The sequence below is a fragment of the Triticum urartu genome, chromosome 6, assembly GCF_003073215.2.
Source record: "Triticum urartu cultivar G1812 chromosome 6, Tu2.1, whole genome shotgun sequence".
Taxonomy (NCBI): Eukaryota; Viridiplantae; Streptophyta; class Magnoliopsida; order Poales; family Poaceae; genus Triticum; species Triticum urartu.
In genome coordinates this window covers 2,913,300-2,925,913 of record NC_053027.1, presented here as the reverse complement: position 1 = coordinate 2,925,913, position 12,614 = coordinate 2,913,300, and the positions used below count along the sequence as shown (strand labels likewise).

Genomic DNA, 12,614 nt, shown 5'->3' with positions numbered 1-12,614 from the left:
TTATATGTAGTTAATCAACATTTTACCGCCCAAATTAGAATCCTAGCCACTTTATACCTCGAACTTTCATTAAATGTGTCTAGACTTACGTATTGAGTGCACCATGCACGCTGCCAAGCTAACCCGCGTTGAATCGCGCCATAAATTTCCTTAAGTTTAAATTTGCGCTAGGATTTACCTTGTAAATAAGTTTCCACCGTTCTTACTAGCACAAATTTAAAGCTTTGGGGTAAATCCTTTCTGCATAATCCCTGTAAAAAATGATAAAAGTAAAGGTACAAAGTAGAAATTTTAATATATATATCATCACACAATCATAGTACAACCAGCACACACATACAATTATCATCCATACAAGCCAGAAAAGTAAGTCAGAACAATCACAAGATTTACATGGGCATCATACCCTAATCTTGATTGATCTTGACATTATATAGCACAGAATGACTTGATGGTGGTGGGTTACAACACACCACTTATTTAATCTAGCAGGCAATATAAGTCACGAGTATACTATATCTGGCGCGGTTGATGTACTCGAACATCTCATCCCAGCGGCTCCTCTTGGATGTGTGCTTCCACATTTTCCTTTTCTACTTGTGTCCCAAGTGGTGGTTTTGGTTGTGCATTCGGGTCCGGCAGTGGGCCTGGCAGTGGTTGTGGGTTTGGGTCTGGTAATGGTTGTGGGTTTGGATCAGGCTGCGGTCCTGGTAATGGCTGAGGGTTTGGGTTTGGTTGTGGGTCCGGCAATGGTTTTGGGTTTGGGTCTGGTAATGGTTGTGGGTTTGGATTAGGCTGAGGTCCTGGTAATGGTTGAGGGTTTGGGTTTGGCTGTGGGTTCGGCAATGGTTTCGGGTTTGGGTCTGGAAATGGTTTTGGGTTTGGATCAGGCTGCGGTCCTGGTAATGGCTGAGGGTTTGGGTTTGGTTGTGGGTCCGGCAATGGTTTTGGGTTTGGGTCTGGTAATGGTTGTGGGTTTGGATTAGGCTGAGGTCCTGGTAATGGTTGAGGGTTTGGGTTTGGCTGTGGGTTCGGCAATGGTTTCGGGTTTGGGTCTGGAAATGGTTTTGGGTTTGGATCAGGCTGCGGTCCTGGTAATGGCTGAGGGTTTGGGTTTGGTTGTGGGTCCGGCAATGGTTTTGGGTTTGGGTCTGGTAATGGTTGTGGGTTTGGATTAGGCTGAGGTCCTGGTAATGGTTGAGGGTTTGGGTTTGGCTGTGGGTTCGGCAATGGTTTCGGGTTTGGGTCTGGAAATGGTTTTGGGTTTGGATCAGGCTGCGGTCCTGGTAATGGCTGAGGGTTTGGGTTTGGTTGTGGGTCCGGCAATGGTTTTGGGTTTGGGTCTGGTAATGGTTGTGGGTTTGGATTAGGCTGAGGTCCTGGTAATGGTTGAGGGTTTGGGTTTGGCTGTGGGTTCGGCAATGGTTTCGGGTTTGGGTCTGGAAATGGTTTTGGGTTTGGATCAGGCTGCGGTCCTGGTAATGGCTGAGGGTTTGGGTTTGGTTGTGGGTCCGGCAATGGTTTTGGGTTTGGGTCTGGTAATGGTTGTGGATTTGGATCAGGCTGCGGTCCTGGTAATGGACGAGGGTTTGGGTTTGGCCGTGGGTCTGGTAGTAGCTGCGGGTTTGGGTTTGGCCGTGGGTTCATCAACCGTTGCAGGTTTTGGCCTGGCAATGGTTGTGGATTTGGGTCAGGGTGTGGTCCTGGTAATGGTTGAGCATTTGGATCAGGTTGTGGCTCAGGCAGTGGTTGTGGGTTTGGATTAGGTTTAGGATCGGGTAGTGGTTGCGGGTTTGGGTCTGGTCGTGGTCCTGGCAGTGGTTGTGGGTCTGGCAATGGTTGAGGATTTGGATTTGGTTGTTTTCCTGGTAGTGGTTCTGGATTTGGGTTAGCCTGTGGGCCGTATAGAGGGTCTCTAGTGATCAAGGTGTGCCTCCCTGCAGCAAGAGCAAGCGCTGGAAGAAGCATAAGCAGCAGCGGTGCTACGAGAAGAGAGGACGAGGAGGGGCGCGTCCTCATTGTCATGGCTAGGCTTGTGTTGCTACGTACTTGCAAGTGTGTGCGCCTCGATCTTCATATTTATAGGCGAATTCAGCCAATCAAGGCTGGACAAGCATGTACGCTGTTTACTCCAACTCTGATTGGGCTTGTTAGCTTTGCCTTTTGGAGATGCAGGGCTGCATGCCTCCCCTTATAGTGCTTCAATAGGAGGCCAATCACAACAAAAAGTTATCTAGGGAAGTTGGAGTGGTGTTGGTCCGGATAGATGTGGCATTTTTCAGTTGATCGTGAGAGAGCAACATGCAGAAGCATACAGTCGCCCGAGTTGTGAACAACCTGATCACTTTCAATAATTCTGTTGAACAGATAGCAGCGTAGTAGATGGCTTTGAGCATGGAAAATTTAAATTGTGCTAAAAATAATATTTATTTTATGTTAATTTATAAAATTATGAAAACATATACATGTTATGTACGCATTTGAATAGTTTAATTAAGCCATATGATGATTTGTAGGCTACACACAAAAAATAAATTTCCAGCCCAAATGCAGTAGAAATTAGCCTATTTTAAATTTTGTATTTGTGGTTTTTTCCCCTTTGTGTAGACTACATATGAAATTGTTGAAATTTTTGTTTTGTATGAACACGCCACACCTTTTTCTTGAGAAAAATTTGAGGTGTAAGAATAAAGTTCTTGATAAAAAAATGAAGAAGCCTGTAGGATGTTTTATTGTACACAATCATCGGATTCTAAACTTGAGGTTTGCATGTATGGATTTATTTTTTATGGAATCTAGTGTAAATGAGTCCTATGATATATTATTTTCTTCTATGAATTGCTATTCTACGACTCAAACAACACATACAGGAAAATTTTCTAAGGATTAGTCTCCTCCAAAATTTCATTAAAACCCCTTTGAATCCAAGAAGCCTAGCACCAAAGCTTTTTTGACAATATCGGGAAGTGACCAAAGCTAGTAGCTTTCCTATCGGACAGTGATGCACCTTTAAGTACGCGGTTTCTAATAATCACGATCAGTGCACGCCGTGCACAGGGCACTCATTTCGGTTGTAGCCGTAACTTTCACATTTCATACACCAATCACGACCAGTTGCTTGTTGGTATACATGCAATGTTCTAGAAGAAAAAAAAGACCAGTCCTATGTACATATGCATGCTTGCATCTAGTTGGGCAGTAGGATGACTTTATACCTAACCTACCGATTGAATCGTATGTATAGATGAAAATAAAAGACATCCATAGAGTAGCAAGTTAAAGACGATATGACCTCACAACTAGATTGGGTTGGGTGAGTGGAGTGCCACTTTAATCCTCGTCTGCAGCACGCGTGATGATATTTCTTCAGAGGCGCCGAAGTGGGGAACAGGACTGATAGAACAAACAACAAGTGAGATATTTTGAGCTTCACTAGGTTGGAGGCCTGGTGTGCTCAGAATTTTATCAGGGTGTTCTTCAGGTTGCAGCACTGCTACCAAGGCATTTCTCCATGTAGAAGGAATAGAGGGGAAATTGGTGGAATTGTTGATGTATTGCTTGAGCCTCGTGGGCATATATATGGGAGCACATGATCTTCTTTGAGTACGAGATAAGCTAGAATAACAATGCGTTTGCCCTTTGTGCTGATGTCGAGGTAGCCAAGAGCGTAGGATGGTGTAGCTATGTGAGGGGCGCCGTGGTCGATGTCGAGTCAGGGTGGCCGGTATCGAGGTAGTTGCCGTGGACCGGAAAGAAGAGTGGTGGTGGTGGCGGCGGCGTCTAGGTTAGGAGCACGGCTACGGTGCTCGAAGTAGGCAAGGAAAAACCTGACAGCGGTTGCTGCACTATTGCCAAGGCATTTCTCCAGCTTCGCTTTGAAGATCCTTTGCTTTGCTTTTTCCTACATTGGTTTGTAATGAAGTTTCAGTGTTTTGTGATGTTTGCAAGTTCGCTTGAGTGTGTTTATGTTTGGCCAAAGTGTGCCTAAATATATCCTAGTCGTTGGTCTTTGGACCTTCTATCTAAATCTAGCTGATATAGTTTGCATCAAGACCATAGCTTCTTTATATGTAATCGGAAGGGTGAGGGGCCCTCATTTCTCTCATAAATAAAGAAAAAATATATAAACTACGCGTCGTCCACTCCGGGCGACTCGGGGGCGAAACCCTAGCCGTCCGCCGGTTTCCCCCCGCCTCCCCTCCTCCTCCCCCGCCGCCGCCGGCAGCCGCCCGCGCGGCGGTAGGCGGCGGCGGGGTTTCCCTGCGCACCCGCCTCGACGTTGGAGGCGCCCCCACCCCGCATCAGACGCCGCCGCCCGCCTCCCCAGCTCTTGGTGGCCGCCGACGCAGGCCCTCTGTGGCGGCCGTCGGTCGCCGGAGCTGTCGCTAGCCCTTCTCCTGATCGGGTGTGGGGGTCTCCTGGGAAGGTCCGACTGCCAGATCAGGCCGGCTCGGCCCTGGATCGGGGCCGGCTCCTCTCTGGCGGCTGGTGGGCCGGGGATCGTCGGATCCGCCCGGACCTGGCCGGCGCGGCACTGCCTCATCGCCCGGCTTGGGTGCTCGCGGTGTGGTCTCCCTAGTGGCGGCGGTGTGGGTCGTTCTCCGTGTTTTGACGGGATGTGCGCGGTGGGTGGATGCCGGGGCGGCGGCCTCGAGCGGTGTGGATGGCTTGGCCTCTCGACGGGCGACGGCCGTGGGAGCTGGTGGTCCGCGACTTCGGCTGTGCAGGTGGCGAGGTCTCGGTGGACGTCTACTGCGGTGGGTCGGGGTGCCCCGTCATCCGGCGTGCCTGCTTCGATGAAGTCCAACGCCTTCTCCGGCTGCGTGCGCTCCCCTGGCCAGGTCTTTGGCCGGGTGGATGGGACGGGGGCGGGACCGGGGGAAACCCTTGGCCGTCGGCGGAGGCCACGACAATGGCGGCGCCTTGTGGGCGTTGGTTCCATCCTTGGAGGCCTTGTCGAGGTCCTGTCCCGTTTCTCACTGTGCTCTTCATTTGGGCGAAAGCTCTAGTTCCCCTTGCGGGCGATAGCGTCGTACCTTCGTCGTGTTCCTTCTTGAAGGCGTCGTCTGGGGTTCTCGGAAGCACGGTGGGTGCTTTGTGGTGCGTGTGAGGTGTTTGGCGGCGGCAATGTGTGCGGCGTTTTATCTATTCTACCGCTGATCTTCATCTTGTGGTAGCGCTCCATCTGCTTGGCGATGTTCTAGTGTAGGTGGTGGTCGTCATTTGGCGCCATGATGGAGTTGATGGCGGAGAAGCCTGCCAAGGTTGGCACCTCAATCTGCTTGGAGATGGACCAGTGGAAGATGGTGGAGACGACACCTGTGAGTGCGTCAGACCGGTTTATGCCCCAGACCCGGTATGTGGCTAGACTGGGGATTCCGGCTTTTGATGTTAGGATTAGGTGAGTGGTCTGGGTAGTGGCCTAGCTAGCACCCCTTCATCATATGGATAGGAGTAGTGGCATATGTTGCCTAGATGGTGGATTCAGGCTTATTGTTATAACACTTTGTAAGGTCCTCAAGAATAATCAATAAAATGGCCGTATGCATCTCCCAGATGCAGAGGCCGGGGGTCATCCTCCTTTTCTAAAAAAAAATGAACATTTTTTTGGAGCTTATGGTTATCTCCTTCATTGTTCAAATAACCATGACTATGATGGATTACATTGCCGCACCCATCGATTTGTCCAACAAAATTGTACTCCCTCCGACGGAGTAGTAGTAGTTACCGTGCATTAAAGTAAATTTTGCATGAAATGATCTATGGTCACAATTATACATTATTTGTTGATCAATCGGCAGAGAAGTAATGTGACTCCCCGTAAAAAAGAAAGAAAGAGAAGTAATGTGACATTAGGGAAGACTGGGTTAGTTCTGGCATCTGCTCTGAACTTGGTCCTCCAGTGTGTACATTTTTAATCAACTACTCCCTCCATCATTTATATAAGGTGTATTTGTTTTTTCAAAAGTCAAACGAGTGCATGTTTGACCAAACTTTTAGAAAAACTAGGAAATATTTCCCTGCGTTGCAACGGGAGAAAAACAATCAGATTACGCAAATGTGGTAGAGATAAAAAGAAGTCTGAAACATATGCCATAATGAGATAAGGACTTTTAAAATGTGATTTAACAAACTACGTCTGAATCATCTCACAATGAGATAAGGAACTTTTAGAAAGTCATTTCAAAAGCTAAAAATGTGATGGTCTGGTCACAATTTGACCTAACGTCGCGATGTTTACCATGACCGATAAAACTGTGGTATCAGAATAAATATAGATGTCCGCCACCAAAAAATAATAAACATGGATGTGTATGGGGAAAATTAGACATTTAGTCATTTTCATATAACTTACAAAAACTAACACATAGGAAGATGTGTCAATTTTATGGGGCTCAACACTGAACAGAACACAGAAACCATTTTTTTTAGGAAACACACGATGTACTAAATAAAATTATAAAACGACGTCTATATATAGATACAAAAAAGATATCTATGGAGTGGGTTAATTTTGTTTGTTATTTAAGGAACTGTTTGAATTTTGGTACATTTTTTAATTTCCAAAATATGTTTTGAATACATGATAAAATCATGAGTACTTTTTATTTCACGAGCATTTTTTCGAAATCATGAGTTTTATTATAATATGCAAAGATTTTTTTTAAATACCAGAAAATCTAAAATTTTCCAAACATTTTTTGATTTCTCAAAAAAAAAATCCAAAACTCGCACCCTTTTGGAATTTGTACTTTTTTTAAATCCCAAGTTAATTTAAAGAAATATAGATGTCCGCTGCCAAAAAAAATAAACACAGATGTGTATGGGGGCAAATTAGACATTTAGTGATTTTCATATAGCTTACAAAAACTAACACATAGGAAGATGTGTCAATTTTGTGTGGCTGAACGCTGAACAGAAGTCGGAAACGATATTTTTAGGAAAGGCGCCATGTACTAACAAAATCATAAAACGACGTCTATTGATCCAAAAAAGACCTCTATGTAAGCAGGTTAATTTTGTTTGTTATTTACGGATCTGTTTGAATTTTGGAACATTTCTTTTAATTTCCAAAATATGTTTTGAATACATGATAAAATCATCAGTACCTTTTATTTTGTGAGCATTTTTTCGAAATCGTGATTTTTATTATAATATGCAAAGAGTTTTTTTAAATACCGGACATTTTAAAAAAATTGAATTCATGGACATTTTTTGATTTCTCAAAAAATCCAAACTCGCACCTTTTTGAAATTTATAATTTTTGGAAATCCCAAGTTAATTTAAAGAAGGAAAAATAGAAACATAAATAAGAAAAGGAAAAATTAATTAAAAAAGGGACGTCACGCCCCGCATGATGGGCCGGCCCATGAACAAGTGTGGGGTGGAGGAGGCGCGCTTGCTGTTAAGAGTGGAAAAATATGAGGTAAAAGGGGCAGAACATGGGATCAAACCCGGGTCTCCCTCACAAGAAACAAAGGCTCTAGCCACTGCGATACTTGAGTCCCTTAAAATACATTAGGGTATGACCTTATAAGAACCGTTTCCGACGACGACGATGACTTTGAAAAAAAATCGAATCGTTTTCTTTACTTATAGATGGCATGGTGGGTAATTTACGACAGTTTTGGTGACAATTTCAATGACGGACGACTAGAAGTAGTCCGTGCTTTATTATTAGGGAAAGATATATCAATATCCACAATACAAAATTTATATCATTTGATCTATCATGAGAAGTAGTTTCATATTTTATGTATTAGGTATTGCAAATGTTGTTATTTTATTTCATAATCTTGGTCAAACATTCAAATGGTTGACTTGCATGGATATCAATAGACCTTATATTCTGGAACGGAGGGAGTAAAATAATGTGTATATGCTTTTAGTTAAGACAGTTCATGGTAAATACATGTTTTGCAAGACCCATTCATATATTTACAAAAAAAAAGATGCAAAAAAATTTAGACCATTAGTTCAACTGAAAATGGAAAGTGGAAATTTAGCTGGCACATGTTGGAGCAGCGATCCAGGCGGAATCTTCTTCGTCGCGACGGGCTTGTGTGTTTCGGCATCAGCGATCCAAGCGGAAGAAGATCGGCGGCAGTGATGCAGAGCTAATCCAGCTCTCGAAGTACAATATGTCCTCATCCAGAACGGTGCAAGGGTGCACGTAGCTATATGCATGTGCATGGATGACGCAACGTAGGCAGGCAGGTGCACCGCGCGGGGTGCCTTGGCCACGCAACGCGGTACGACCAAGCATTGACGCGCACAGTGGCACGCTGATGCAAGCGTGAAGCCGGTGTGCACGAACCGATCTGGATGGAGGAGAGTTGTGGACAGGGGTGGGCATAAAAACCGACCAACCAAATGCTAAACCAATACAGAAACCGAAAAAACCAGTGAAATTTGGTTTTTACTTATGATAACCGAAATTAAATTGCTCGGTTCGGTATGAAACCTATAACCGAAAGAAAAACCGAATAGCCGTCGCTCGAGGCTAGGCGCGCGTCTTGCCGCAGAACTACCGTGTACAGGCGGGAGCCCCTAGTCAGCGCCGATTAGGCAACTTGGTGCCTAGGTGCGTGTTGCCAACCACTATACCACAGAGGCTCTAGTGAATTATTAGGGCCCCATCTGTTCAAGAAGTACGTATAACCACACTATTTACTAGGGGTGGAAACGGATCGGATGCGGATCGGATAGTGCTCTTACCACTTCCATTTTCATATTTTCAAAACGAATATGAATCCAAATACGAATATTATCGGATACGGATGCGGCTCGGATATTATTCGAATACGGATACATATCGGATATTTTCTTGATTCGGAACAGATACGAATAATATTAACATATTGCTTAAGTAAATTAGTCGATAGCTATGTGACCTAAAATAATCAACTTGTGACATACAATAAGTCAATGATAAATAGGTTTATGTATAAATACTATTGTAATGCATAATAATTTATCAGTTTAATCATATAAAGAGTAAAATTTGACCACTTATTTGGCTTTTATGTTGGATAATTGGAATATTGGGCCTAGAATTTTAAAAATTACCTCCCATAATCTTATTCGGATACGGATATATCCACTTCCATATCCATATTTGTCTCAAAATCTCCTACCATATTTTATTTTTTATTTGTTTAATAAATTCAGATACGGATAATTTCCATTTCCATTTTGGTTCGGATGCGGATGTTTCGGATATGAATAGGCATTTTCTCGAATACGAATATCGGATATTTCGGATTATCCGCTACCACTTTCCACCCCTACTATTTACTGCGTATATAAATTAGAAAAACACAATATTCGAACAAAAATTTGAAGAAAATCTGAAAGTTCATAGATGTAAAAACAAACCGCGAACTAAAAAAAGGATCATGAATTCAAAGAATTTTCATGAATTAGAAAAAAATCATCAATTTAAAAAACGTTCAAAAACTTTGAAAAAGTCCAGCAATTTTGAAAAATGAATATTTAGTTTTTTTAAAAGTGCATCAGTTCTTAAAAAAGTTCATCTATTTTGAATAAAAGTTCATCGATTTTGAATAAAAGTTCACCGTCGATTAAAAAATTGAAATTTTTTTTGTGGATTTTGGAAAAGGAATTCATTGAATTCGAAAAGTTCAATCAATTTCAAAAAGTTCATAGGAAATGAAAAAAAGTTCAGCGAATTTGAAAAAAATTTCGTCGAAATGGAAAAAATTTATCAAAATTAAGAAAAAGTTATTCCAATTTGAAAAAAGTTCAGCGAAATTTTACAAATTCACCGATTTTTAAAGAATCATCAAATTTTAAAAAAGTTCATCGAATTTGAAAAAAAGTATAGAAATTGATAGAAAATTTTCATAAATTTAGAAAAAAGGTTCACAAATTTTAAAAAACCGTGCATTAAACAAAAAAAAGAATGATAAAAAATAAAAAATAAAAATAATAAACTGAACTGAATGACAACTAAAAAAAGAAAAACGAACTATCTTTGCACTAGCGCGGTGGTGACCTGGTAGTTACATCGTAGTGGTTGCAATGGAGGGGCTGCGGGTTCGAACTCTAGTGCCAGCATTTATTGACGTTTTCGAAAAACGGAGAAAATATTAGAATGGGTCAGCCCAGCGCGGGGCGCTCGTTTGCAAAATACACATTAATGGGTGCCTGCAGCGCCAAATAGGGTTCGCCCGTACAGACGGCGCAGTGTGAGCTAAGCCAACCTTTTGCGTTATAGGTATGGGCCTTTTACCAATTGCATGTCCCAAAGCCCCAAACGGAATAACTAATATCACTACTTCTGAGAGCCGGTGGTGTGCAGCGACTTTGTTTAGTCCCACATCGCGTAGGTACTCTCAAGGGACAACATGCTCAGTTATAGAAGAGGGTGGGGGTGCACAGACGAGTTTGATCACAGCTAAGTTGTAAGCTTGTAAGCAACGAAGTATATATTCCATTTAAACTGAAAACCAAACCGAATTTGTGGTTAACCGAAATCTTGGTTAGCTGTTTTTGGATGTTAATTTTGTTTTCTAGGTTGTAAACCGAATTTGATGATTAACCGAACACTATAAACCAAAATTTTGGTTTCTACCGAATGCCCACCCCTAGTTGTGGAGGCCATGAGCCAATGTTGGAGTAGTGACGCGCGATGAGACAGACGACGGACGGGCAACTCAATTCGATCTTAGATCAAAGAACAAAAAAAGATCACCGACCAATTGATCGGCGAGAGAGAAAAAACCTGCTAGAATCGATTGTTTATTGCTTGAGTATCATGGGCGTGTATATATATAGGAGTACATGATCAATTCGGAGTACAAGACAAGTCAGAACAAATCCTAGTCCATCTCATATTTCCTAACTAATCACGATACTCAACACCGCCTCGTCGAAACCAGTTTGGAAAAGAAGCTTTATCGACAAACATCCAGGATATGTGTGGCATACTACTATCATCATGCTATAAATCCTCTAGGAGTAACAATCAGAGGTAGATGCGTTTGTGGAAGGAACAACTCATCAGCCCACCAGAGATATCTACAACTGGGATGGATTTTACATGTGAAATTTACTGAGTAACACCCATGGCAGAAGGTGCATGGATTCTTTTTGGCTAATTTTGGATAATAAATAAATAAAGGGTGACATTCACAGGTATCCGCTGGGGCCACGATATCGTCTCCATCATGGCATGTGGTCCCAACAACAATTTGGCCCAGCACTAAATAATTTTATTTTGTACGCTTGGTGATTAGTACACTTCAAATATAATAGATTAACTGCAAGTCAAGACAATTGGTTATTCTTTGGTCATGTTATCTCTTGCATGCATTTGATTATGTCCCTTTTTAGAGGTCTATAGATGGCTTGCTGAAACATATCCATTTGATATCATCTATCCCTTTAGCCTTAGTGGGGACCATCTTCCTGTACGTGGTCATGATATCTTTTGGATGCAGCTTTATTTGCCTTTAAGCCTATAGATAAGATACTTCGTTCCTTATCCATTTGACATTATATATTGTTCCTTGGGCCTCGTCAGTTGTGGAATTCAAGGATGGACAAACGATCCGCCACTGCTTGTTTTATGGTGATGCTTGTGTTGTTAGGAAGCAGTATGACTACAGGTATGTTCTAGCTTTTGTTCTTCTGAAGTAGGTTTCTTATGGAATTACTGGAAGTTTTCTTAAATACGATGTTGACGCACATTGTTTCTATGCCGTGGAGGAATAATACATGTTACCAATTATGCAATAGTTGGACACGGTATGTTATTACAATTGATGTCTCACTATTATGGTCTAACCCTTAATATATTTGAGATGCACAGAGAACTGTGAGATTAAGCGCGACATGATGACATTTTGTATAAAGTCTGAATGCCTGTATCATTGCCAGCATCGTTGGTATTATAAAGTCACGCAGTCTTGGTGTGATGGTGTCTTCTTCGGCTTCTGCAACTGCAAGATTTGCATCGTCATATAGAACTTCAATGGATACTTACTATGTCAAGTGCACTTGAATCTTTGTTTTAACAATTGAGCACTATGTATCCAGGAGTAATAGAGTTATGTTTGGAAGCGATAATAATATGTCTAGTCTCATAAAAATCTGCTTAAAGGCAAAACTCATAGAGTTATTAATAAATATAGTAAATGCTAAGTGCACTTGAAGCTTTCATTTATACTGGAATCAGTGCTTAAAACCTAAATCCATGGACCATACATATAGATCGATTACATTAGTCTATGAGTAACTCTAATAGATTACTTAAAACCTCTCAGTTCTTTACAGAACTATTTTTTAACATATTTGAACCGATGCAGTAAATTTCCTACTATTTGTGCCTATTTATTTGCCTTAGTCTATGAGTAACTTTAAATGTAATAGTATCTTACGCACAACTTCATTGCCGCCAACCTGGTGTGGCATTGAAGGCGCGACGCTCTATTTTGCACTAGTAGAAAAGGGGGCTTTCGTTCGGGCCTGGCTAGCCCTGTTGGGGAACGTAGTAATTTCAAAAAATTTCCTACGCACACGCAAGATCATGGTGATGCATAGCAACGAGAGGGGAGAGTGTTGTCTACGTACCCTCGTAGATCGAAGCG

General features: G+C 42.3%; 1 protein-coding gene and 1 long non-coding RNA gene across 2 annotated transcripts; one reads left to right on the top strand and one right to left on the bottom strand.

Annotated features, from left to right (window-relative positions):
* Nucleotides 1–280: 280 nt before the first annotated feature.
* LOC125515943 (vegetative cell wall protein gp1-like) lies at nt 281–2,105 on the bottom strand. The gene has a single exon (XM_048681423.1). It carries the CDS (start codon nt 2,023–2,025, stop codon nt 547–549), a length of 1,479 nt encoding a protein of 492 aa, XP_048537380.1. The 5' UTR covers nt 2,026–2,105; the 3' UTR covers nt 281–546.
* Nucleotides 2,106–11,389: 9,284 nt separating this feature from the next.
* Nucleotides 11,390–11,942, top strand: LOC125515125. Its single transcript, XR_007286827.1, has 2 exons — nt 11,390–11,633; nt 11,837–11,942. It is a non-coding gene; the product is annotated as an uncharacterized LOC125515125 (long non-coding RNA).
* The last annotated feature ends 672 nt before the right edge of the window (nt 11,943–12,614 follow it).